The sequence below is a fragment of the Cupressus sempervirens genome, chromosome 3 (genome assembly GCF_028749045.1).
Source record: "Cupressus sempervirens isolate cs-2001-9-10 chromosome 3, ASM2874904v1, whole genome shotgun sequence".
Lineage (NCBI taxonomy): Eukaryota > Viridiplantae > Streptophyta > Pinopsida > Cupressales > Cupressaceae > Cupressus > Cupressus sempervirens.
Genome location: NC_143120.1, coordinates 445,016,905 through 445,041,526, shown reverse-complemented (window position 1 = coordinate 445,041,526; position 24,622 = coordinate 445,016,905). Strand labels below are relative to the sequence as shown.

At 36.7% G+C, this 24,622-nt stretch overlaps 2 protein-coding genes and 1 long non-coding RNA gene across 6 annotated transcripts in view; 2 read left to right on the top strand and 1 right to left on the bottom strand.

Annotated features, from left to right (window-relative positions):
- The window catches only part of LOC149566983 (serine/threonine-protein kinase GRIK2-like), a 177,084-nt gene that overhangs the window by 132,750 nt on the left and 19,712 nt on the right, over window positions 1–24,622 (bottom strand). For all 4 annotated transcript variants that reach the window (XM_089820190.1, XM_089820191.1, XM_089820193.1 and 1 more), the window contains exons 2-5: window positions 18,154–18,228; window positions 17,985–18,029; window positions 2,315–2,389; window positions 2,112–2,199 (exon numbers count right to left, since the gene is read on the bottom strand). In XM_089820190.1, the coding sequence (XP_089676316.1) occupies window positions 2,112–2,199; window positions 2,315–2,389; window positions 17,985–18,029; window positions 18,154–18,228 (283 nt within the window). The remainder of the gene's footprint in view (window positions 1–2,111; window positions 2,200–2,314; window positions 2,390–17,984; window positions 18,030–18,153; window positions 18,229–24,622) is intronic.
- LOC149566985 (uncharacterized) lies at window positions 10,457–11,159 on the top strand. Its single transcript, XM_089817442.1, has 2 exons — window positions 10,457–10,732; window positions 10,830–11,159. The coding sequence occupies exons 1-2, from the start codon at window positions 10,505–10,507 to the stop codon at window positions 11,067–11,069; spliced, it is 468 nt and encodes a 155-aa protein (XP_089673568.1). The 5' UTR covers window positions 10,457–10,504; the 3' UTR covers window positions 11,070–11,159.
- On the top strand, window positions 11,175–11,493 carry LOC149566984 (uncharacterized). The gene is made up of 2 exons (XR_016361597.1): window positions 11,175–11,351; window positions 11,421–11,493. It is a non-coding gene; the product is annotated as an uncharacterized LOC149566984 (long non-coding RNA).

Here is a 24,622-nt window from a genome sequence, read left to right as displayed (position 1 = left end):
TTTTTTTCTTGAATCAGTTTAGTGCCTACCCTTTACTCTGTCAAACTGTAGAACTGAGCTTAATTATACTGTCATAAGTATTAGAACTGTGTGGCTTAAAGCACCAAAAGGTTGGAGTTTCATGACAAAATTTACTCATATTGAATTCCAATAAAATATAGCACCCAAGCAAGATTACATAGTGACAAATATATAAAAATCAAGAAAAGGGAATTTGATATTTAAAATGTATCCTTGGAATATTGAAAAAATATGGAACTGCTTCTAGTCTACATTATACTTCACACACAAAAAGTACATAAGCCTAAGCATCTGGAAAATATATTGGATCCACTCTATAAGTATGTTAAATGCAGAGATCCATCAATTTTCAAGCTATGCTGTTACGCCCAGGAGGAAAGAACCCATACTTACTGTTTTCTGGGATTTGTTGAGACTAGACCAATGTCATCCATTTTTCGGTTGGAATGTCCCCTTCTCAGGTGACAGGCAGTTGAACAGGGACTGCCCTATCATCAACCTCCCATAGGCCAATGGCGTAGAAAAGGGACCCATATTGAGGCTTGTGGAGCTAGGCAGGGGCTTTTATGAGCCATTCTAGACAATCTAAGGCAATTTCATAGATTTAGGAGGGGTTTCTATTTTTTAGAGATTGACGGGGAGTTGACCAAAACGCATCAAGGGAGCTCATGGATCATTCTGGAGGTTTTGGTTGAAATTCCTATTTTTAGGTAAGGTCCCTGTATTTTAGGAGGGCACTGCCAGTTGACTATTTGACCACCCGGAGGGCCAAGGAGCATAGCAAAGTGGCTCAGGCGTGATTATCATCGATTTGAGGCAGTCTCCTAATTTTAGGAGATTGTCATTGCACTACTATATCCAGACATTAAGCAAGTGCCAGTGGAAGCTCTGGTTTCAACTTGGTGGCTGGTTGACAAGTTTATGAATAAATTTGGAATAATTAAATTATTGCTTAAGTTTGATTCAAATAAAAAACATAATAATTTAATCAGGTCACTTTATAATTATAATTAAGTGGCCCTTATGGAACACTTCCCTAGGCGACATAAGTTATAATTTGTTATTAAACAGGCCGTCATTTTATTAATGAGGAAAAGGTCCCACAAGAGGTTTAAAAATTTAAACCTCTAGAAGAGGAATAAAAGAATTTATAGTTATTATAATAAAGCATGGAAGCCCTAATTAGGTCGAACTACTTGGAGAGGAAGGAAAAAGCTTAAAAAGAGGTCTGTGAATTCATTTTTTATCATCAGAAATCATTTTCACTTGAGCACTTTGGAGGTGGAAGCTCTGAGAAGTATTTCTACAGCAGATTGGTCTTCCAGGAACGAAAACTCTTGGAAGAATTGAGAGTTGGACGAAAACCCAGTGTTACAGAACTTACTATAGATCAGCATTGGAATCACAGTGGCATCCATTTAGTGAGGAATTTCATTGGATCTGACTAGTTAAGGGCAGACTACAGTGATCAGATTGCAGATCTAGGGATTATACAGCAGACTTATTAGATTTCAAGCATCCAGGCCCTAGCCACTTCCATTCACAGCAGGACATTAGAATACAGCAGTGGCAGACAGCATAAAATCAGATTTTCTTGGATCTGCATAAGCATTTGGAGACAGTAGAGGAAGAATTGGGGTTTCAGGTCAACACATCAATTTTGTTGCTTTCTATATCTGCCCAGATCCATACAGCCTGGTACGATATGTATTGCAAACATTTGAATAAATCTAAAGTTTCAAACTTGTGTGGGCTATTTCATGTTAGTTTCTTTTTATTATTTTGACAAGTTTTCAAGCATTGTATACTCTTCTCAAAGAACGACAAAAAATCAGAAAACCTGAAATAAACAAAAAGCAAATCAAATATTGCAAAAAACACAAAATTCAAAAAAACTCAATGAGCCATAAAGCGAAACCATAAATTCAGTGGTTAGACAGTTGGGGATCTTTCATCTTTACCGGAATTAATGCTTGCAGGATATTACATGTAGTATGCTATGTGTTAGCATTTTCCCACAGAACTTAACACAAATCTGGAGATTAAAAACTAAAAGTCAACATCCTACCATTCAGGTTTAGTAAGCTCACCCATGTAAAAGCGATCACTATCAGGATCATCAATCACTTCAATTAACTTCACAATATTAGGATGATCCACTTGCTTCAAAATAGATACCTAATAAAACAAGTATAAAAAATCAACAATGAAGTATAACTGTATCGTCTGCATGTCAAGTGGAAAAACTTAAACACAATTTTTTAAATTAAAATTCAATGATCTATAAGCTAACCTCTGTTAAAACTTTTGCCATTGCATTTCCAGAATGAGAAGCACGAATTTTACATAGCCGAGACCTGCGAAATACCTGCATATAACAAATGCATAGGCACCCATAGTTGATAGAGAAGTCAGCCTGCCCTTATATCCATCCCAGTTAATCAATAAAATAAGATTAAATAACAGAACAAATAAAAGTAACGTTCCCCTACAAGCAGAAGTGAACTAATCTAAAAATGGTAGATGTCTGAAAATAAAACTGAGAGCTTCTCACAAGAAAACTAGATGTGGAACTATATGCATCACCTATTACATAACTATATCTGACCTTAGTAGTAAGCTCATTCCCCAATATCTATGTTAACCCCAAACTTGATATTATCCAAGAACCTACAATCTAATGTTTCATTACAGTAATGTGTGGAATTATTAGGGATTATCCAGGACATATTTTGTAGCTTTGAATCTTAATGAGCATCACAGTCATAGAATCATAAACCCAGCAGATGAATTTCAAAATTGTCTAGCAACCTCCAACAATGTTTCTAACTATTAAGGTTATTGAGAAGGAAATCCATGCTTGTGATGAAAGCAGGTCCACTAATGGCAATATTATTACTTAAGGCTGTCTAGCTGTTAGAACATAAACATGCAAAAATTTCAATCATTTTGATACTGGGTTGAAAGGCTCCAAATAGATAAAGATTATGTCAGAACTAGAAATCTAATGTCCTGTTAATAAGTAAATGTCAGATTGTCAACTTCTCTTTGCCCACCTACACTGATAACAATAGAAGACCAGTAAAGTCTACTTGAAAGATATCGACGAGGGCAAGAATCTGGAAAATTTCAATCATTTTGATACCGGGTTGAAAGGCTCCAAATAGATAAAGATTATGTCAGAACTAGAAATCTAATGTCCTGTTAATAAGTAAATGTCAGACTATCAACTTCTCTTTGCCCACCTACACTGATAACAATAGAAGAATAGTAAAGTCTACTTGAAAGATATTGACAAGGGCAAGAATCTGGAACTGACTATTTTCAGATTTTGTAATCATGACATGTGAAGTTACCCATCCGTTTCTATTTGAGATGAAAGAATGCAAGAATAGGTCAACATTCAAATAACTGATATCCAAAAGAAGTTTAATTTTCCAAACGCATTAATAAAACCTTCAGTTTCTGAACTCCTTGATTCACATGAACCTTATCTTTGTTAAGGAGACTGTAGTATCCCTTACTAATTCTATTTCCAATTTTATGATTTTTGACCTTATCAAACACTTTGCACAAAGGGATATCTTGTGTAATGTCCCCAATTTTGTTAAGTCTACGAAGTTGATTGAGTTAGCTCATCATAGTAACCCTCGTGAGCTAACAGGGTGTTTTGGGGATCTCAATTGTGACTTACTATTTTTAGTAAGTTTATTTTCAGCAATTGCTATTTTTGGCAGTGCAGTGGGTGGCTTCAGTAGTTGGTCGTCCCCTACAATTAATAAAGTAATAAATTGCATGCGCTATTATTTATTTTATATACATTGAATTGCATTATTATAATAATCTTTATATTATTATATTAATGACTTTAAGAGTTATTTCTTAAAAAGCGAGTTGGAAAGTTTCTAGTGTTGAGTTCTTTTGGGAAACTTCATCAATTTCTGAAGTGGAGTTTTAAGGAAACTTTAGCCAACAAAAGCTTATAAATGAGAGCTCATTTCATTGGGAAAGGCACACTTGAATATATATTTTCTTTTTATGCCTTTGTGGATTTTTCCTGAGTTCTGAATTGTATGCCCTTGCTGATGTATACGAGTTAAGTCTAAGAAGTTCTTGGCAATTGTGCTTAAGTATACAATTGGCCAACATTCTCCTACTATATCTTCTGTAGCTATGGAGAACAATCTTGAATATTATATTTTCTTGCTCATATCATCTCGTTGAGGGTTTGAAGCTGGGAGGTAATTCAAATCACTGCTGAGGTATAATGATTCAATTTGGGTTTTGTTAAATCTTCCCTACTATCTTTACTGTTGCTAGGAGGTCCTTAATGTTTGAAAATTTAATTGCATTTCCATATGCAAGTCTGTTGTGTCATGTCCCCAATTTCTGCCCTTCCTTAGTGACAACATTTTTAGCAAGGTTGGTCTATTATCTGGTTCTCATCGGCCAGCAGAGCATAGAGGGAACCAACTTAGGGGCTTTGAGAGTCATGCATGAGCTTCCCAAGTAATTTGGAGCAGTAGACAACAGTTTCCTACAATTTAGGAGGGATTCCTAATTTGTAGGGATTGACTAGGAGTGGTCTAGGAGGCATTTGGAGACCTCGGTGAACGTTTTGGAGACTTAGAGTGCATCCCCTAGTTTTTAGGAGGAACTCCCAGTTCGGTGACAGTTCTCTCAAAGGTGCACACAGTAGGGGAGTCATTGGGACTCAATTTTGGTTGATTGGGGCTGTCTCCTACTTTTTAGGAGCATCCCTAGATTTTAGGGATGGACTACCAGTTGACACATCTTGCCCGACATCAGTCATAGACAGGTGACATGGTCAGATTCATGTTTGATTGGTCATTTTGGGCCTTTTGGGACCATTTGGGAAATATTTTAATATATTTAAATATTTCCTAAGTTGGTGATTAAATAAATTAAATAAGGTTAAGTTTTAGCCATTTTGGAGTAATAAGCGGTTTTTTGGCCTCATCTGGATGCGCATCCTATGGTGTGATAGCTCGTTGTAAAGGTCTCAAAATTCTCTAAATCTTTCTCTTTGGTCTCAAGGCATTTCAGTGAATGGAATTTCTATCTATGAGGAAAAATGTCATTTTCTAGTAACATGACTACTTTAAAATAAGAAATTATAACATTTTCACTACACAACACCACTTGGAGACACTTAGGGTTCGATTGCAATTGAGAGGGGGTTATAAGGAGATGGAAGCTTCATTCTAAGATTATCTTTGGCATATTGAAAAACTTGTTTTTGTGAATTGGCTCTGAGAGAGCAATTCTTCATCTGGGACGCAAACCCCAGGTTTTGGATTGGCTGGGACGTAGCCCTCAGCAGTTATTGGCATTGGATTCTTCAGACAGTGTGCATTGCTATCAGGGATAGAGTACACCATTCTTTATTGTGCATTCAGGTTGCAGATTTATGGTTTCAGCGTTACAGATTGATTCTTTCAGCTGGGACGTGATTTCTTGCAGTCTTACGGCTGCCATTTGCAGCAATTTGGCATCATTGTTGGATGTAAGCTCCTTGGAACTGCATTGGATTTATTATTTGGCTTTATAAATCAGAAATCTGCCTGGTACGATTTATAGTAATTCTGATTTTGCTCTATGTTCTTATTTATTTTCAGTCTCCTCTCATGTTTATTGTTCATTATTCATTACTATTGTGAAAACTATCAAAAAACACAAAACAAAAACAAAACCTTCTGCAACTTCTGTCTATTCCCAAGACCATCAAAGAAATCACAGGAAAATATAGTTTATTAATTTAAAAACTACAACAGATCAGCAAGGGCATCTATCAGGGATCTTTCAGTGGTATCAGAACCTACATCCTGCCAGCCTGTAGGGTTTGTGAGAAATTGTCACAACAGATTTTGGCATCTGGGTATTGGATAAAAAGTTTTGATAATTCATTTCAGCATCTGGGTACTGGCTAAAAAGTTTTGATAATTCATTTTGGCATCTGGGTATTCGATAAAAGGTTTTGATAATTCATTTCAGCATTTGGGTACTGGCTAAAAAATTTTGATAATTCATTTTGGCATCTGGGTACTGGATCAAAAGCTTTGATAATTCATATTAACAGTACAGAGTCGATTTTTGCTCTGGCATGTTAGTTTCAGTTGGTCAGCGTGGTAGTTCATTATGGCAAAATTGTTAAGAGATATAACCCTGTGGAAAGAATGGGAACAGTCACAACAAAAATTCAAGCTTCAATTGCAGCAGTTCAATGATTCTATGTCAAAGAAATTTGGACATGCTAGTGGATCATCATCTTCTTCTAAAAAGGATCCATTGCCACTAGACAGGAAAACGGAAGTAATTAGCATACTTGAGGAGTATAATACTCTTCCTCAATATGTTAGGGAGAACTTTCATTTCAAAGATTACATTGACATGCATCCAAAAATTTGTCATAAAGTTAAGCTTGCAAAAAAGGAATACCATGCCATAGTTGATGATATGTTTTCATGTGAGAAAGAAGATTTGTGTCAACCTTTCCATGTTCATGATAAAAACACCATAATGGATCAGTCACTTGCAGGGTATGCAGAAGAAAGGCATGAAGATGTGTTATCTTATGAGTTGCAGCCTATGAAAAACAAAAATCAGTCATCATGTGGGATTCCTAAAGAAAAAATAACTCTAGATCAGGAGGAGACACATAGCACACCATTGATTCATCAAGTTGATCACAAAATGGAAGAGATTACAATCATGGATCAGTCCATTAGGGATGCTGAAAGTATCTCTCCAAGGTCTGATCCCTATTCTAATTTTTGCAATAGTAGCTCTAGTCATGTGGTATCATCCATTTCACATGAAGGTAATGAGGTTGTTGAGTCTTCCTGTGATGGTACTCAGGTTAAGTGTGTTGCACATGAGATTTATATTGTGGATTCAAACCACAAAGGTTTTGATTGTGTTTACCCCACCTTGGAAGATGTGAAAAAGGCTCAAGAGATGTGCAATGGATGGTCACATAGAGCTAAGAAGGCCAAGATGCTTGCTGCCCAAGCAAGACAACACTTACAAGAGGTCAAGGAAAGATGCAATCAGCTTAATAATGCAAGAAGACAAAGAGAGTCATACATTAGATCCTTATTTCTTCCAAGGGAAGAAAGTGAGGATGTTGAGCATACAAGGGAAGAGCTTCTTGAGGTAAGTCCACAAGAAGAGCATGTTGAGATGTATGAAGAGAAAAAAAGTTATGATTTAGAAAACTCAGTTTGGTCTAGTTTGCATCATGAAGTTTATGACGTTCCTCTTTTAAAGAGCCCCTTAAAGGCTCCAAACAATTATGATATTAGTGTCACACTTGATGGACCAGCCACAAGTGTTATTTTCATTTGTGTGGAATGGAACATTATTGATTCTGATTTGGTTAGTCATGAATCATCTACAATGGAAAGACAATTGTTAAGATCATACAAAGCATCTTGTCTTAAAGAGATGATTAGGGAGACTAAGAGGCTGCTTACTAAGAAGATATTGCATTTTGATAATGTTTGGTTTGTTTGGCATACTACACCTTGGAGTTTGTTAATAATGGAAAACATATCCGTTATGGAGATAGAGGTATGGATCAGATTTTGGGCAGCTAAAGCAGTTAATGGGACATGTTATATTCGTTTGAACACACCCCATGGACCAACACCTTTAGAGGAGTCACCTACCTTGGAAGGAGAGGCAAGAGAAGACTGCAAAAACATTGTGGAAAGGTATGAACATACTTCTGATTTTCTGACTTTGAACAGCAATTCTCTTTCATCTCATGAGTCAAACTTTGAACCTTGGGTTGGTTACATTCAAGTTGGGGTGTTCAAGTGTGAAGTTGATCCTTCCCTACCAAGAGTTGATGATATATTAAATTGCATACCTAGTGGACCAGCCACAAAGAGCCTGTCTTTGTTGAGAATTAGAAACATCTCTCATTCATCAATGGGTTTATCACTTCTTCCATATGATAGGGCAGCGATGTACCTTTTGATTAAAGATTCAGACTTTTTAAATATTACATTGGGCCTTCAAGATCAGAATATAAGGGACTTCGTTGCTTACATGGTTAAACAAAACATTTACTTAACAACCTTTAATGAAGGCACACTAATTTGTGGAAATATAAGTAAAGTTGCAGCAGCTGTTTGGAAGACTTGGAAAAGTATTCAACAAACTTTCCTTGCCGATGATTGGCTCATTTGTGAATTCCTAACAGCATTGGTTGTTGGTAGTAATTGTGGCTTCATTTGGAGTGAAATTCTTAGTTGATTAGATCAGGTACAATTTCACAACAGCAACATAATAAGTATCAACATGTTGGAGGGATGTGTCAGTCATAGATGGAAAACTCACCGAGTTTCCTAGCCAATTTAAAAACTCGCCAATTTAAAAACTCGGCAATCTGGTAAAAACTCGCCGAGTAATCGACGAGTACTCGGCAAAAACTCGACGAGTTTTTAGGAAAAACTCGCGATTTACTGGTGAATGCGGCCTGTGACAGATTTAAGCGGCAGTGAGTGTGTTTTTTCTCATTCTTTCTTGTATTTGCATTGTTTAGAACCTTGAGGAGTGAAGAGAAGAAGGTTTGGAGGCATTCTTGGCTGATTCCAAGTGATTCAAGGCGGATTTGAGTGGATTGTAGAAGATTCTAACCGATTTTAGAAGACAAATTTCTTTCCAGATATGTTCATCTTATCATAGTTTGAAAACTTTTTATAGTTTTACAACAAATGTTCTTTTGTTTTTGTTGTTTTTTGTAAATGTTTTCAAATCATTTAAAATCATTTTGGATCATTTGAAAATTGAAACCCTAGCTTCTAAGGATATGGTTGAAGTTTGTTGTTTGCTAAGGATATGGTTCAAGTTTGAAGTTTGAAACTTTGAATCATTTGAAACCCTAGCTTCTAAGTTCTAACTTTGTTTATTCGTTTCTCTATATATTTATGTGTAGGGCAGCGGTCAACCATTAAAAAAATGACAAGCCCACAAGAAGAGTGGCCACAAACACCATGTCCATCTGGATATATAGGCACTCGGCCTAAAAATGCTAGAGATAAGGCATGGCGGTATGCCTATGAAGCTCCAAATCCAAATGATATTGGGAAGGTGATATGCATTCCTTGTGAGAGAATTATTTCTGGAGGCATAAACCGCCTCAAATACCACCTTGCAGGCATAAAGAAACATGACTCAAATCCTTGTATCAAGGTAATTGATGAAGAAAAAAGATTCATCCATGCCCTACTTGCAGTTGCTGAAGAGAAAAAATTGAATAGGGAGAGGGCAAAAATAGCTATGAGGGCAGCCATAGCTGAATTTGAAGGAGCTCCTTTTGATATGCAAGAGGAAGAAGAAGCACTTGAGAACATACCAGGATCTCTTCGTGGCCCACAGATCCGCAAACAAAATTTCTCTTTTACCGGTTCCACTTCTTCTACATCTCCTACTTCTTCATCATCACCATCTAGATCCCCATCAGGGATAGGTGGTTATTTTGTGCCCAGGAACACACTTGGAGCACAGCCATCATTAGAGGGCACTACATGGTTTAAGGAGGTGCATGAGCAAACTGATATTGCAGCAGCTGATTTTTGGTTTTTCAACAATATCTCAATGAATGCCGCTGATAGTCCCTATTGGGTCAATATGGTGAATGCAATGACAATATCAGGCAAAGGGTACAAGCCGCCTAATCACAAGGATATGAGTGGAAGGTTAGTATTTTACTATTTAGTAATTGTAAATAATTGAGATTCACTTTAGTTCACTGTTATATTTTAAATCTTAATTGTTATAACTTATTTCCTGATTTTTTACTAACACTTACACTTTATTTAATATTACACTTAAATTTTGTAGGTTGCTTGACAAAGCGGTTGGTAGGGCAAGATTGCTGATAGAAGACCAAAAGAAAGAGTGGAAGAAGTATGGCTGCACCAGTTTATCTGATAGGTGGACAGATGGAAGAAGTAGAACCATTATTAACTTCTTGATTGCTTGCGAAGATGATGTGGTGTTTTGGAAATCTGTCGATGCCTCCAACAAAGTGAAAAATGCAGCCACATTGGCTTTAATGTTAGAGAATGTTGTCATGGAGGTGGGAATAGAGAATGTGGTGCAAATAATCACAGATAATGCAACAGCATATGTGGCAGCAGGTAGATTTAATTTTTTATATTTGAATCAATATGAATCATGAATGTAATGCTATGGTATTATTCAATTTAGATTAGATGTAATTTGTAAATACTAAATATGGAAGTTTGTTACTGATTATTGATTTTTTGCTAATCTTTTAGGTAGAATCCTCCAAGAGAGGCATCCCACACTTTTTTGGTCACCTTGTGCAGCACATGTCCTTGACCTTCTTTTGGAGGACATAGGAAAACTTGATTGCGTGAGTCCAGTTGTGGAAGATGCTAGGCGAGTCACGAAATATATTTATAATCACCCATGGGTTCTCAGTTTGATGAGAAAAGCCACTAAAGGCAAAGATTTGATGAGACCTGCTATGACAAGGTTTGCAACGGTCTTCTTGACGTTGCAAAGTATTCTTGACCACATATTGGCTTTGAAGCAAATGTTTGTGTGTGCTGATTGGGTTGCTTCACCTTACTCAAAGAAGCCCGAAGGAGAAGCTGTGGCACGAATAGTCTTTGATGATAGCTTTTTTGCAAAGGCTAAGGAGATTGTGGAGGTAACTTCATTATATTTTTAGTGTATTCAAGTTTCATTTTCAATTCATAACTTACTATGTTATTAACTAATTTGTATTTTTCAAATTTCAAATGTAGATGTCTCTGCCCCTGGTTCTAGTCTTGCGCACATGTGATGGGCAGCAATCTCCAATGGGAGGTCTTTATGAGGCCATGGATAGGGCGAAAGAGGCTGTTAGAAGTTACTATCACAGGGACAGTCTCAGATTTGACCCCGTTTGGGAAATAATTGATAGGAGGTGGAACAATATGCTCCACCAACCTATTCATGCAGCAGGCTACTTCCTCAATCCCAAATTCAGGTACTATGATAATTGATTGTCCTTGAAGTTGGGATTTTAATAAGTCTTTATTTTACTTTACTTTTTAAGGTTGTGTAGTAAGACTTGATATCATTTTCTATTTGTTTTAAGGCTTATGATTCCTACTCAGATCCTAATGGAGAGGTCATGGAAGGTCTCTCTAAATGCATTGAGAGAATGATATCAAGTGAAGAGGAGAGAGACCTTATTGTGACCGAACAACAAATCTATGTGGAATCAAGGGGTCCTTTGTTCTCTTCTATGCTAGCAAAGAGAGCAAGATCTACTCAAGCACCAGGTAAAGCGTTAAACTTTAAAACTTTTGCTAATTGATAAGTTGTGCTTCTGATTTTGTTTTTTATTGCAGATGCTTGGTGGGCAAGTTAGGGTGGCAATACCCCCAATTTAAGGAAATTTGCTCTCAGAGTTCTATCCCAACCTTGTAGCTCATCCCATTGTGAGCGCAATTGGAGCTTATTTGAGTCCATCCATACAAAGAAAAGAAACAGAATGACTCAAAAACGGCTTAATGACCTTGTTTATGTGCACTATAATCTTAAGTTGCGCATAAAAAAATCACAGCTCTTAGAACTACCCGGTCCGCTTGATCTAGATGGGATAGATCCTTATTCTGATTGGACAGCACAGGAGCCAAGTCCATTGTTTACACCAGATGAGATCGCTGATTTGGAGAGGCAAGCCATGGAGGGGGAGGCTGACACTGAATTTCAGTTCGCTATGGATGACATTGAGGATGAGGACGAGGATGATGATGATTCAGGCGAGGATTAGGCATTACCATTAGGAGGAGATGCATCCTCTTCTAGGATGCCAAGCCAGTCAGTAGGGACGTCGAGCGAGGGGGCACAGCCACAAAGTTCACAGTCACGCAGCTCACGCCCTATCCCAATGCGGGGCACTTCTTCTAGGACTAGACCCCCTCGCTTTCCTGCTAGTGCAAGTGGAAAGAGGAAGATGTGATTGACATTGTATTGATGTATTTAGACTTTTAGTATTTATTTCTAGTTTGACAGATTGAAACTATTTAGTAATTTACTATTTTGCTTCCTACCATGAGCATTCTGCATGAGAATGCAATTTTGTACGCATTATGCATTTATATATATCTAAACTTTGTTTCTTTCTTTTGTATTGTCTTTAATTAACTTATTAGATGCATCTTCTCATTAAATTTTGCAAAATAAATGTATTTTTAATTAAATTTCAGCGGTTTTTTAGGTTCCCGAGTTTTTTCCGAGTTTTTTTTTTAAATCGCCAAGTTTTTCCCGATTAAACTTTTGGGGGGCTTGGCGAGTTTTTGCATTTGGCGAGTTTTCCAACTACAGTGTCAGTGCAAAGATTTGGGATCTTGGTATCAACATGTGTTGGGCATTTCTTCAGTGGATTCATGTTGAGTTGCTTCACTTTTGGTATACAGATGTTTACATCAGAGTAGCACAATGGTTGGGTGGAGCAATATTTCTCAGATCAATATGGGATTCAGGAATTGATAATCCTACAATGTTGGGTACAAATGACACATGCTTTGGTTTTTCTCATGATGGCATACATACTTCATCTTCGAGTTTGTCATCTACATCCATTGATATGGCAGTGGTATCTTTGTTGTTTGGTGATTCCATAGTCTTCGATTCCTTATGGACTAGTGGTTGTCCAAGCTGGAATCATTTACTACTTGACTTGGCATTGACCACATCCATGATTCAGTATGAGGGCATTAAGGAGTGTTTCTTTGGGACATTTGTTGTTTGGCATTGGTATGATGACATCTATGATATCATTCGAGTTGCTGGTCAGAATTATAGCAGCATTGTTAGGTGGTCATGTGGTTTGGAATACTAGTTTATGGGAGTTCACTTTCACACCTTGCTGGTCTGCTTCATTGTATGTATGTTTCATGGAGTGCGGTTGAGATACTTCTTCATCTCATTCAACACATTTGGTATTTTGGTTTGGGATCCGGGGGCTGGTCTCATTGATACAGTGGTGCTTCAGGGTCCTAATGAGTTGCTTTACAACTTGTGGTTCACTAATATTTATATCAGAGTGACGAAGCGTCAGCATGGTGGTTCCTTTTTGAGGCAGATTTGGAGTCCTGGAATCACTTGGATTTGCAATTCAATAGTTGAGGATGTGGAAGCCAATGTAGGCTTATTAGAGTTTTCGCCTTTAGTGTTCCAATTTGGTTCTTTCAGAGAGCAGTTCATTGAGGAGTTGACAGAGTTGGTACAGTATTTGATTGCTCTTCCTTCAGGGGGTTTTCATAAGGCTACTTGTTTGGGTGCAGTGCAGGACAGTGTTTCTAGAAGATGGAACTACAAACCTTCCAGGATGGCTTGGGACCCTGGGATCATTCTTGGTTATGGTATGGACTTGCCTGATGTTTGTGGAGTTGGATTGACATTGCTTGAGGACAAGCAATCTTTGGGAAGGGAGGACTCTCATGTCCCCAATTTTTGCCCTTCCTTAGTGACAACATTTTTAGCAAGGTTAGTCTATTATCTGGTTCTCATAGGCCAGCAGAGATAGAGGGAACCAACCCAAGGGCTTTGAGAGTCATGCATAAGCTTCCCAAGTAGTTTGGAGTAGTAGACAACAGTTTCCTACAATTTAGGAGGGATTCCTAATTTGTAGGGATTGACTAGGAGTGGTCTAGGAGGCATTTGGAGACCTCGGCGAACATTTTGGAGACTTAGAGTGCATCTCCTATTTTTTAGGAGGAACTCCCAGTTCGGTGACAGTTCTCTCAGAGGTTCACACAGTAAGGGAGTCATTGGGACTCAATTTTGGTTGATTGGGGCTGTCTCCTACTTTTTAGGAGCATCCCTAGATTTTAGGGATGGACTACCAGTTGACACATCTTGTCCGGCATCAATCATAGACAGGTGACATGGTCAGATTCATGTTTGATTGGTCATTTTGGGCCTTTTGGGACCATTTGGGAAATATTTTAATATATTTAAATATTTCTTAAGTTGGTGATTAAATAAATTAAATAAGGTTAAGTTTTAGCCATTTTGGAGTAATAAGCGGTTTTTGGCCTCATCTGGATGCGCATCCTATGGTGTGATAGCTCGTTGGAAAGGTCTCAAAATTCTCTAAATCTTTCTCTTTGGTCTCAGGGCATTTCAATGAATGGAATTCTATCTATGAGGAAAAATGTCATTTTCTAGTAACATGACTACTTTAAAATAAGAAATTATAACATTTTCACTACACAACACCACTTGGACACACTTAGGGTTCGATTTGCAATTGAGAGGGGGTTATAAGGAGATGGAAGCTTCATTCTAAGATTATCTTTGGCATATTGAAAAACTTGTTTTTGTGAATTGGCTCTGAGAGAGCAATTCTTCATCTGGGACGCAAACCCCAGGTTCTGGATTGGTTGGGACGTAGCCCTCAGCAGTTATTGGCATTGGATTCTTCAAACAGTGTGTGTTGCTATCAAGGATAGAGTACACCATTCTTTATTGTGCATTCAGGTTGCAGATTTATGGTTTCAGCGTTACAGATTGATTCTTTCAGCTGGGACGTGATTCCTTGCAGTCTTACAACTGCCATTTGCAGCAGTTTGGCATCATTGTTGGATGTAAGCTCCTTGGAACTGCATTGGATTTATTATTTGGCTTTATAAATCAGAAATCTGCCTGGTACGATTTATAGTAATTCTGATTTGGCTCTATGTTCTTATTTATTTTCAGTCTCCTCTCATGTTTATTGTTCATTATTCATTACTATTGTGAAAACTATCAAAAAACACAAAACAAAAACAAAACCTTCTGCAACTTCTGTCTATTCCCAAGACCATCAAAGAAATCACAGGAAAATATAGTTTATTAATTTAAAAACTACAGCAGATCAGCAAGGGCATCTATCAGGAATCTTTCATGTTGAGAGTTCGATATGCACAACTGTGGAGTGTTTTTTAATTTGGGGTGACTGGGCACACCTGCGATTTACTGGAGGGTTTGTTTGTATGTGAGGAACAAATCAATTTGGAGGAGATTAATTCTGTGATTAATTATCCAAACCTGCAATTTTGCTTTAAATTATTTGGAGACACCTGTGTCACTGTTATATTCATCATGAGGCAACACTTTGAGTGTGTATGTCACCTACCAGTTATTCTTGTTGGCAATCAGAATTGGAGGCTGTGGCTAGGGGTTTGGGTGTCCATTACTAAGTGCTGTGAATTGGAAGATAAGGCTGCATTTGATCTCCTGTAGACCTGCGGTCGCATTTGCTGGATCTGCAAAATTGTCTTGGAGTTGTGACTCATGTTGAAGGGTCTGCAATCAATCCATATGGTCTGCCATTTAAATTTGAAAAGCAGTGTCAGATGTTTAGGAGGCAGCGGTATCAATTGTGGGCTGCGATCTGTTCACAGAAAGGTTGGCATTAATTCCACTAAGCTGAAAACGATTTGGGAGTTCTGGAAATTGAGTTAGAAGAATCTCCAGTCAGCTCTGAAGCTGTGTTCATCATTTCCAGCCTTTGCAAATATGGTGAATTCTTGCACAGTCATGAAGATCTGATTAATATCCGAAGGCTGCAGTTTAAGTGTGAGTCAAAGCAAATTCATATTACCAAGTTCTTAGTGAATAAAATGATGAAATTTTTAGTTCATGATATATTTGCAGAGTTGAATATTGTATCAGAATTTATGAGATAATGCATTAGAGTTTATGCAAGTTCATGGTGCAGAATTGTAATTGGTATTTCTTTATGCAAAAAGTAAAACAAAATTGGCCTAGGGGTTGGTAAGCACTTCCCTTGCATTCTCTAGTTTGATGTTGGGAAGCTTGCCAAGTGTTTGACAAGATAGCTAACTGTCTTATTGGTGCGTTAAATTGGGGAATTCGGAGTAATTCAAGTTAAAACTAATAGAGGGTTTTTACATCTTGCAGATTGCTTCTAATATGCTTAACTTCAATTGGTAACAATAGAAATGCTTGCAAAAGTCTTCATAAACATCTAAATATTGTATTAGAATGAAAATGCAAATGACTGATTACAATCATTAAGTGATGGCCAAGACTCTTTGCTTACAAAGGAATGTTCTTTAGAAGCTCTCTCATACCAAGTTGACCTCCATGAAATCTGAACATAATTATACCAATCTGAAAGATTGAATATCTCTCACCCAAACAGCTGCAACCCTTCGGATGATCTTTAACCACCTCAGTTATGCTTATCAATGGGAGTAATCATTACAAATGACTAATGATGTAGCTTTCTAGAAACCCTTGGCTTCACAAATGAACATATCAAAGCAATTGTCGAGAACTCGATCATAATTATACCAATGTTTAAGATTGGATATCTTTCACCCAAACAGATGCAACCCTTTGAAGGATCTTTCACCAGCTCAATTATGCTTATTAATAGGAGTGATCGCTCCAAATGACTAATGATGTAACTTTGTAGAAGCCCTTGGATCCACAAATGAACATATCAAAGCAATTGTCAAGAACTCGATCATAATTATACCAATGTGAAAGATTGAATATCTTTCACCCAAGCAGATGTAACCCCTTGGAGGATCTTTCACCAGCTCAGTTATGCTTACAATGGGAGTGATCGTTCCCAATGACTAATGATGTAACTCTGTGGAGACCCTTGTCTCCACAAATGGACATATCAAGCAAATTGTCAAGAACTTGATGATAATTATACCAATGTGAAAGAATGAATATCTTTCACCTAAACAGATGCAACCCTTCGGGGGAACTTTCACCTTAGTTATGCTTATCAATGGGAGTGACTGTTCCCAATGATTACTGATGTAACTTTGTGGAGACCCTTGGCTCCACAAATGGACATATCCAAGTAATTTTCAAAAGCTCAATGATCAAAATCTTAATTGTCCCCCCCTATTTATACTTTTTCTCCAAGAGGAGGTGGATGCTTCAAGAAGATTCTGGGAACATTGCGGAGGTGGATCTTTCAAGAAGCTTCTAGAAACATGAGGAGGTGGGTCCTTCAAGAAGCTTCTAAGAACATAAGGAGAAGCTTCTAGGAACATAATGAGGTAGATCCTTCAAAAGCTTCTAGAAACATAAGAAGCTTCTAGAGACATGAGGGGGTGTGTCCTTCAAGAAGCTTCTAGGAACATGAGGGGGTGGATCCTTCAAGAAGCTTCTAGAGACATTTTATTTTGTTGTTTTAACATTCAATTAAATATAAGGTTATCTTTTAATATTCATATAATTGATAACCTTATAAGTCATTGATTTCTCACTTGTTTCTCCTCTTAGCCTTTGGAGGATGAAAGGCTAAGAATTCCATTGAGATACTAGAAAGATGGGGACATTACAGAGACTGTTACGGTAGTCATGTTGGAAGGAAAGCAGATACTGAAAGTAAAGAAGAGCTGTTACTCCTTGAATATTGCCATGAGAATTATGGTGAATGATCCCCATTTAAACTTTTACCATAAGATCCACATTTTACAGAAGCCTCATCTAATTCTCTGTATTAATGTATTGCTTGAAACATTGGTTGAAAAAAAATAGATTTCTCAGTACATGTATCAAGTTGCAATGTTCTTCAACTTCATATTTTTCCTGTCATCTAACATTTTAGGTTTCTCTACCTGACCCATCTCGAGAGAAAGGATTAAATAAAACACTCTTTCTGTTATGCTCTTGCTCATGTGTTCTCATCCAACAGATTTATGGATCACACAAAGGAAGAATAAGCATGTATAGAATAAGACTGAAATTATTTTTTACTTGTAATTGGATCATAAATGAACAATTCTTAAAATCTAACTGCAAGTAGAAAATGTTCTGAATCCAATAAAATAGAAGTGTTCCCTAGTACATGTTTTACTTATATTATTGGCATTTGTGTCTATCAAACCATAAGTGGTAGATTAAAAAATTCATTGCTGGATACTACATACCTTGACTGCATAGAGATTTCCATCCTTATTGCTACGGTAGAGAACCTGAATATGGACAGTGTTCTTAATATTAGGTCTTCAACAGAAACATCATTCATAATCAGCTCAGATAATCAGTCAGTTTTCTGCTAAATTTTAAATTTTAGACAAGCAAATAATTTTTACTTACAACTTTACAGTAACTTCCACTCCCAATTTTGCATTGACGAACATAGTCATTGATCATTTTATTCCCTTCAAAATCCTGCAAGTGAAACCAAATATAACTCTTTCTTTGTATACTACCCTGAGCATCAAATAAATACTACCAAGTTCAAAGCAACAAAATCTATAATGTAAACTTCATATTTCATTTTAATACAAAGTCAACTGTAGGTAAAGTTAATTCCATCAGTTTTGGCAACAAACTATCAAAATCACAAACCCAAGAAACTATGATACTGTATTGAAATTCAAGCTCCAATCAGCAAGAATAGAACACCACAAACAGTGATAATGTCTGAGAAGATCAAATTGTGTGACAGAATCAAAAACTGGAAGCATGTCAAGTTTCTTTTGTGTTAATTGACACTGACTGCTTGTATCTTATTATGTCCCCTCTGTATCTTCTTTTTGAAAATTTATCTCTGATGCATTCATGTTTCCATTTTCACCATCATAATATTCTCCTCTTTGTTGTCCTCCATTCATTCTTTCAAATACATTAAAGGTACTCTACCATAATGAGATAAGATCTTATTACTGATCAGAGCAGCAAACCCATGCAACCATCCACATATAAAAGCATGCACAATGTTCAAGCTTAATCATGACTTGAAAAGGAAAAATGATTTCACTTGGTTAGATTTATATAAAAATCTTTAAAGAGATATAAAGTAAACCTTCTGTATCAACTATCCAAGAGAATGAAATGATCCTCCAAACCAGCCCACTTATACTGTAATTTGAGTCTCAAGGCCTTAGGCATTCAAGACAAAAAAGGCCTTGATAAGTTTATTTTCAAATCATGGGGATGAAACTTATCTCTTGTATGAGTTGATCGAGTTTAACATTTATAAGTATCCTAGATTGAACAAGAGATGAGACAGTACATGGTACTGGGAAATGATGAATGAACACCACAAACATGTCAAGCTGTATAAGATTCAACATCATTCTTCCAAGTACAGGTCTGCATTCAGTTGGTTATCCATCAGAGTCTTCCTGCCATTGCAAGATTGGAAAAATAAAGGTTTTAGGTTTGCAAGATATATGTGAAAGAGAAATTACATCATCTTTTGTTTGAATTTCTGAGAAAAAAATCTTACTGGGACTTGATAATGTTAGGATATCATGTCTCTTTCTAGGTCCCTTGATGGATGGAGGTGAACTTGAAGACACATGGATCATAAAATAATATGATAATGAAAAATTGGTTTTCTATTGAAAAATATATATCTCTTTCATGTGAAAACAAATGTGGACAAGCTTTATATATGTGTGTGTGTGTGTGTGTGTGTGTGTGTATATAAACAATATATATATATATATACATTATATATATATATATATATATATATATATATATATATATATATAAAGCTTGTCCACATTTGTTTATATATATATATATACATATACATATACATATATGCATATATATATAGGCCTTTATTGTTATTGCTTCCATTGGCCATTTGTCATTATCGGCTTTTTTAAATTGAGATTATTGAATATTAAGCCAAGAACGTAACTCATATTTTCGCCACCTTTCCTCTATCTTGCTCGTAACTCCATTTGGAAGAGAGCTCATGTATGAATCAAGCATGCATTTGAAAAACGAGAGGCCTTTGCTCTATATCCATGATTTGCTTTCATATCAGTGTGCACTTTCATATCTCCCTTAGGCATTCATATTGCCATTTGTTTTTATCTATGATTGCATTCATATTGCCATTTGTTTCCTATCTACAATTGCATTCATATTGTCATTGTTTCAAATTTGCGAAAGGCATCCATACTATGACTAATTCTTATATGCGATTGTCTCTATTTAGGAAATTATTTTTTCGAACCTACAATATGCTTACTAGTGAATGTAATAAACCTGCAACTTCATCCATATCTAGAGCCCAAATTTCTTATGGTCAAGAAGCCATACAAGTTCCTTCCAGCAATCGAGGGTGATCATACCTCTGTTAGCAAACCAGGTTGTGCATTCTTTCTACACATCTCTTTTCATTAATTATGATTATAGGCTTTGAGATAAAGCACGTAGCATAGATGAATGTTAATGCCATCAATAGAGCCAAACGGACTAAAATCTGAAATTCAATGTTATGATTGTTGGAAATGTAAGGTAGGCTAGGTTACTGAGAGGGGAGGGGTGAATCAAGAACCAATAAAACTTTAACTCACTTCTCCAATTAATCCTTCATATATTATTCTGATCTAATTGCATAAATGAAAGAATGAAAGCAATAAACATTCATAACACTTTGACATAAGATATGGTGACCCAGAAACCTTCCAATTAGAAAGTAAAGTTGGGGTGGGATGATACCCACAAGCTTTAGTACTGCAGTATAAAGTTGGCCTAACAAGGCTTAAAATTGACCACTTATGGTGATCTGCCCCGTTAGGAGCAATAACGATTGTTAGTTCCACCTTGTTAAATGATTTACAAACATACAATGAAGTATGCACTTTGTTAGGAGATTTAGCAAAAGACTGTTAAGTACACCCGGTTAAAGGATTTGACTGATGCACCTGTGCGAATGAATCAGTGACTGATCTCTGATCTGCAACTATGATTTGCTGAATGAGATTTCTTGGATTGCAATGATCACTTGACTGTGATAGATAAGTCTCTGTTGTACCATATACTGCTTGTAGCCTTCTTCAATTCGCACACATCAGCTTATACTTCTTCACATACTCATACTTAATTACTCATTTGGATATGATTTAATACATTACATATATATCAATCCAATTAACTACTTATTGGAGTTGGCTACAATACCAAATTCATCATAATTCACAAAGTCGGTCCATTATTGTAACTCGAGTTCAGAAGACAAACTCGATGATGTTCTAACACTTGGCAAACATTGTCAACGCTTGGCATACTCTAGCACTCAGTTGAAGTTGAAGCTCGGTCCATTCTGATCACTTTGAGTAGCACAAACTTGGTCAACTTTGTACGACTTGGTGAACACTCAGAAAATTGGTAGATGCAGAATCACTCGGTTGGCACTGCATGACTCAGTCAACACTAGATTCACTTCGTTAACACTAGGAGCTCGGTAGACACTATAGAACTTGGTTAACACTACAAAGCTCGGTTAACACTAAGATCTTCATCACTTATACTGGATAGCTCGGTAGACTCAGCTACACTTGGGCTATACTGTAAACTATCTCAAATGCTCGGTAGACATTGTGAAGCTTGGCATGAATTGCACTCTGACTACTGAACTCGGTAACAACTAAAACATTTGGTTAACACTGTTAGATGAATTATAAGCTTGGTAGCAACTGTAGAGCTCAGTAGCAATGTAACCAACTGACTAAGTGTTAAGTCACTAATAGACAAATTGACTTTAACGTCAACAATCTCCCCCTTTGGCAATAGTGACAAAAACACTTATCACACCAAAAATCTGAATTCTCAAAATTACAAGTCAAAAACTTCCTTTATCAACATTTTGTGCCTTCAACTCAGTTTTGACTTACTACTGCTGTAACTCGGTAAATTACTCTATTTTTTTTTTTCAAAATTGCTTTTTTAAACATATTTACTACTTAGTTGCACATATATTTGCATATTACTACTCCCCCATACATATATCTAGAGTATGATAATCTTTTCTCCCTTTGTCAATATTCTCCTCCTCATTATTAATAAACACATTTACTTCTCCCCCTTTTTGACACAAATGCCAAAGGTGTATAATATCTACAAGTTAATACCAAAATGTGACAAGAAATTAGTGTGTGCCTTCAGAATGATTGACATAGTCTTGTCCCAATTCTCTTGCAATACCTTACTTCCATGCAAGGCTATCTGTACGACCTCCCCCTGCACCGACTGGGACAACATAATTTTTTAAAGAAAAATGAGAATAGAAACTTCCCTACTTATCTATAGGCCAACCTCCCATAATTCTCTAACCTACCCTTTTTTTAAGAAACTGTTAATTGTACAAATATATCTAGCAACCAACTTTAAACTAACTCATATTACATACTATACTACCTCTACTGACAATTCCATCATGTGGTCAACTATGGAGAAGTTGTTGTCATGGATGAGTGTCTTTGCATGTGCAATGTGCTTTTGCAGTGCATCCATGTTTGGAAGAATCATGCCCTGAATTTCTACAAGTGTGGCCCTAATTTGGCTTCTTTCCTCAACAATTCTACTTGTAGATCTATTAAGTATCTTATCTTTGTAAAGTGTGCAGAGCTACAACTAGAATCAAGTGACAGTTGGTGTGCACTTGCCTTCATATCCTCATCTATCTTGGATAATTTATCTTGATTTCCTTTATGAAGATAGATGTCTCACTTGACAAATAATGAAACAACATTACTGACAGATGTTTCAAGAGAAGTAAGAATAGTAGACAGCTCTACTTGATCAATAGCAATTTTCTATGCTACATGCTCCAAAACTTTATTTTCAAATTTTCTCTCATCTCTCTACAACAGTCTTTCTTGTCCATTCAATTCTTTATTGTACTTGAGAACAATTTCAATTAATTGATCCAAAATAGGTTGTTTCCCATCAATCTCACTATTCAAAGCATCAACAAATATGCTCTTTGTGTCCTCAAGGACTTGATTAATCTTATTCCTCTCTTCTCTAAGCTTCTTTTGCTTAGCCCTTTTCTTCCAAAGTTCTCCAATGGTATCCATCTCTTCAAAAGTGAGCTTAGAGGTATCCCGATTTGGAATAACAATGTCCTCATCCAAATCAATTTCTTCCTTTTCTTTGCCCTTAATCTTTAGAATGGCAGAATGAACAATTTATTTTCCCTTATTCAAAACTTCAGTGCTCGGTTGAGACTAACTCTCAACTGTCATTGCACTGGCTATGGTGGAAAAAATAGTTGAAAAAGTAGGAATAACAGCATAAGTAGAAATAACACTAACAACAGGAATACCTTGTTGTTGCTCAATCAAACATGATGCTGGGAAGACTTGTTGCTTGGCAAATGAAGTGTTAGGCACTTCAGTCATTGCAACACTTGGCAGAGAAATTCCAGAGGTTGGTTGTGTGCTTGGTGTTGCAGATTTGACGTCAACCAACTTGGTAGAAGCTTTCTCTGAGCTTGATTGCACTAAGGCTTTGCTTAGAGAGTGAGGAAAGGAAGTCATAACTTTTGCTGCAATCTTTTCTGCATTTGTTTCCTCAATACTATGTATTTCTGAAAGAATTCCTCCAGTGGCTTCTTGCTCTTCTTCCTCATCATCAAGATTAACATCGTCTATCTCATCATCTCTAATTTCTACTTCTTCCACATCATCATCTTCCCCATCTTTGTCATCAACATGCACAACAAAGTCACTAGGCGTGGGCAGCCCATAGATGTTTTTTCATGTGGTAGTAGTAGACTTCAACACAGATTCAATGTCTTTTAGCAATATTAGACATGTATTGAATTTGAGTGTGAACTTCTCATTTGCTTTCAATGCTTCCTTCACCTCTTTCTCACTGAGACTTGACATAAGTTGTCTCAAAGTTTGTTCACTGATGTCTTTATCAACTTTCATTGCATTATCCCATTGAGATTTGACCGCTTTCAAAAGTTCATCAGGAACTTGTGTTAGCTCATCAGGTGAATACTTCCACTTACCCAATTTTGTCATAAGGGTATCCTGAATTTTCTTTTTCTCTTCTTCATTCCTAGTCTCATACTTAAGAGACTTAAAACATGTCATATCTGTTCCTTGTTCCATCTTCTTCAATCTCTCTTGAAGGGTAGGGGCAGATCTCTGAAAGATAATTTGTTCAGCTTCATCCTCTTCACCCAACTTCAGCTTCCTTTTGGACTTGGCAGATCTTCTTCTAAACACAACAGGGGAAGACTTGGTAAGTTTGGTTATTATAACCTTCCCTTTCTTCTTGGGAGGCTCCTCTTCCTCAAGTTTTACTTCCTCTACATCCTCCTCTTCATCTTCATTTGCTATATCGTCTCCTTTGCCCTCAGTAAGCATGAGAGGAGAGCTTGATTGCTTAGTATTCTTCATTATTTTCTCAATCCTTTTCCTTCCTCTGCTCACTGCTTGGGGTAATGTGATCTCAAGCTCAATTCTGGCCTTAGCCTCTTTATAAGTGCCAAAATATGTTGCCTTAGGATCCATAGGCTCATTTAGTAGAGCCTCAATGATATCTTTAGTGTCATCAATGTTAACCTCATATTCCAGAGGCTTAACGCATGCCACTCTAGGTCTAACTACTTGAATATAAACCTTGTCACAATCAACCATAAAATAATTATCCTGCTCATAATCCTCTACTAGTTTCCTAGGTATCCTAAATTTGCTTTGCACCTTTTCTTTGAATGTCTCAAAATAATTATCCATAATGTTGTGCAAGTTTTCTCCCATCTCTAATATAAATTCATTGATTTGGTACAATACTGGAGTAT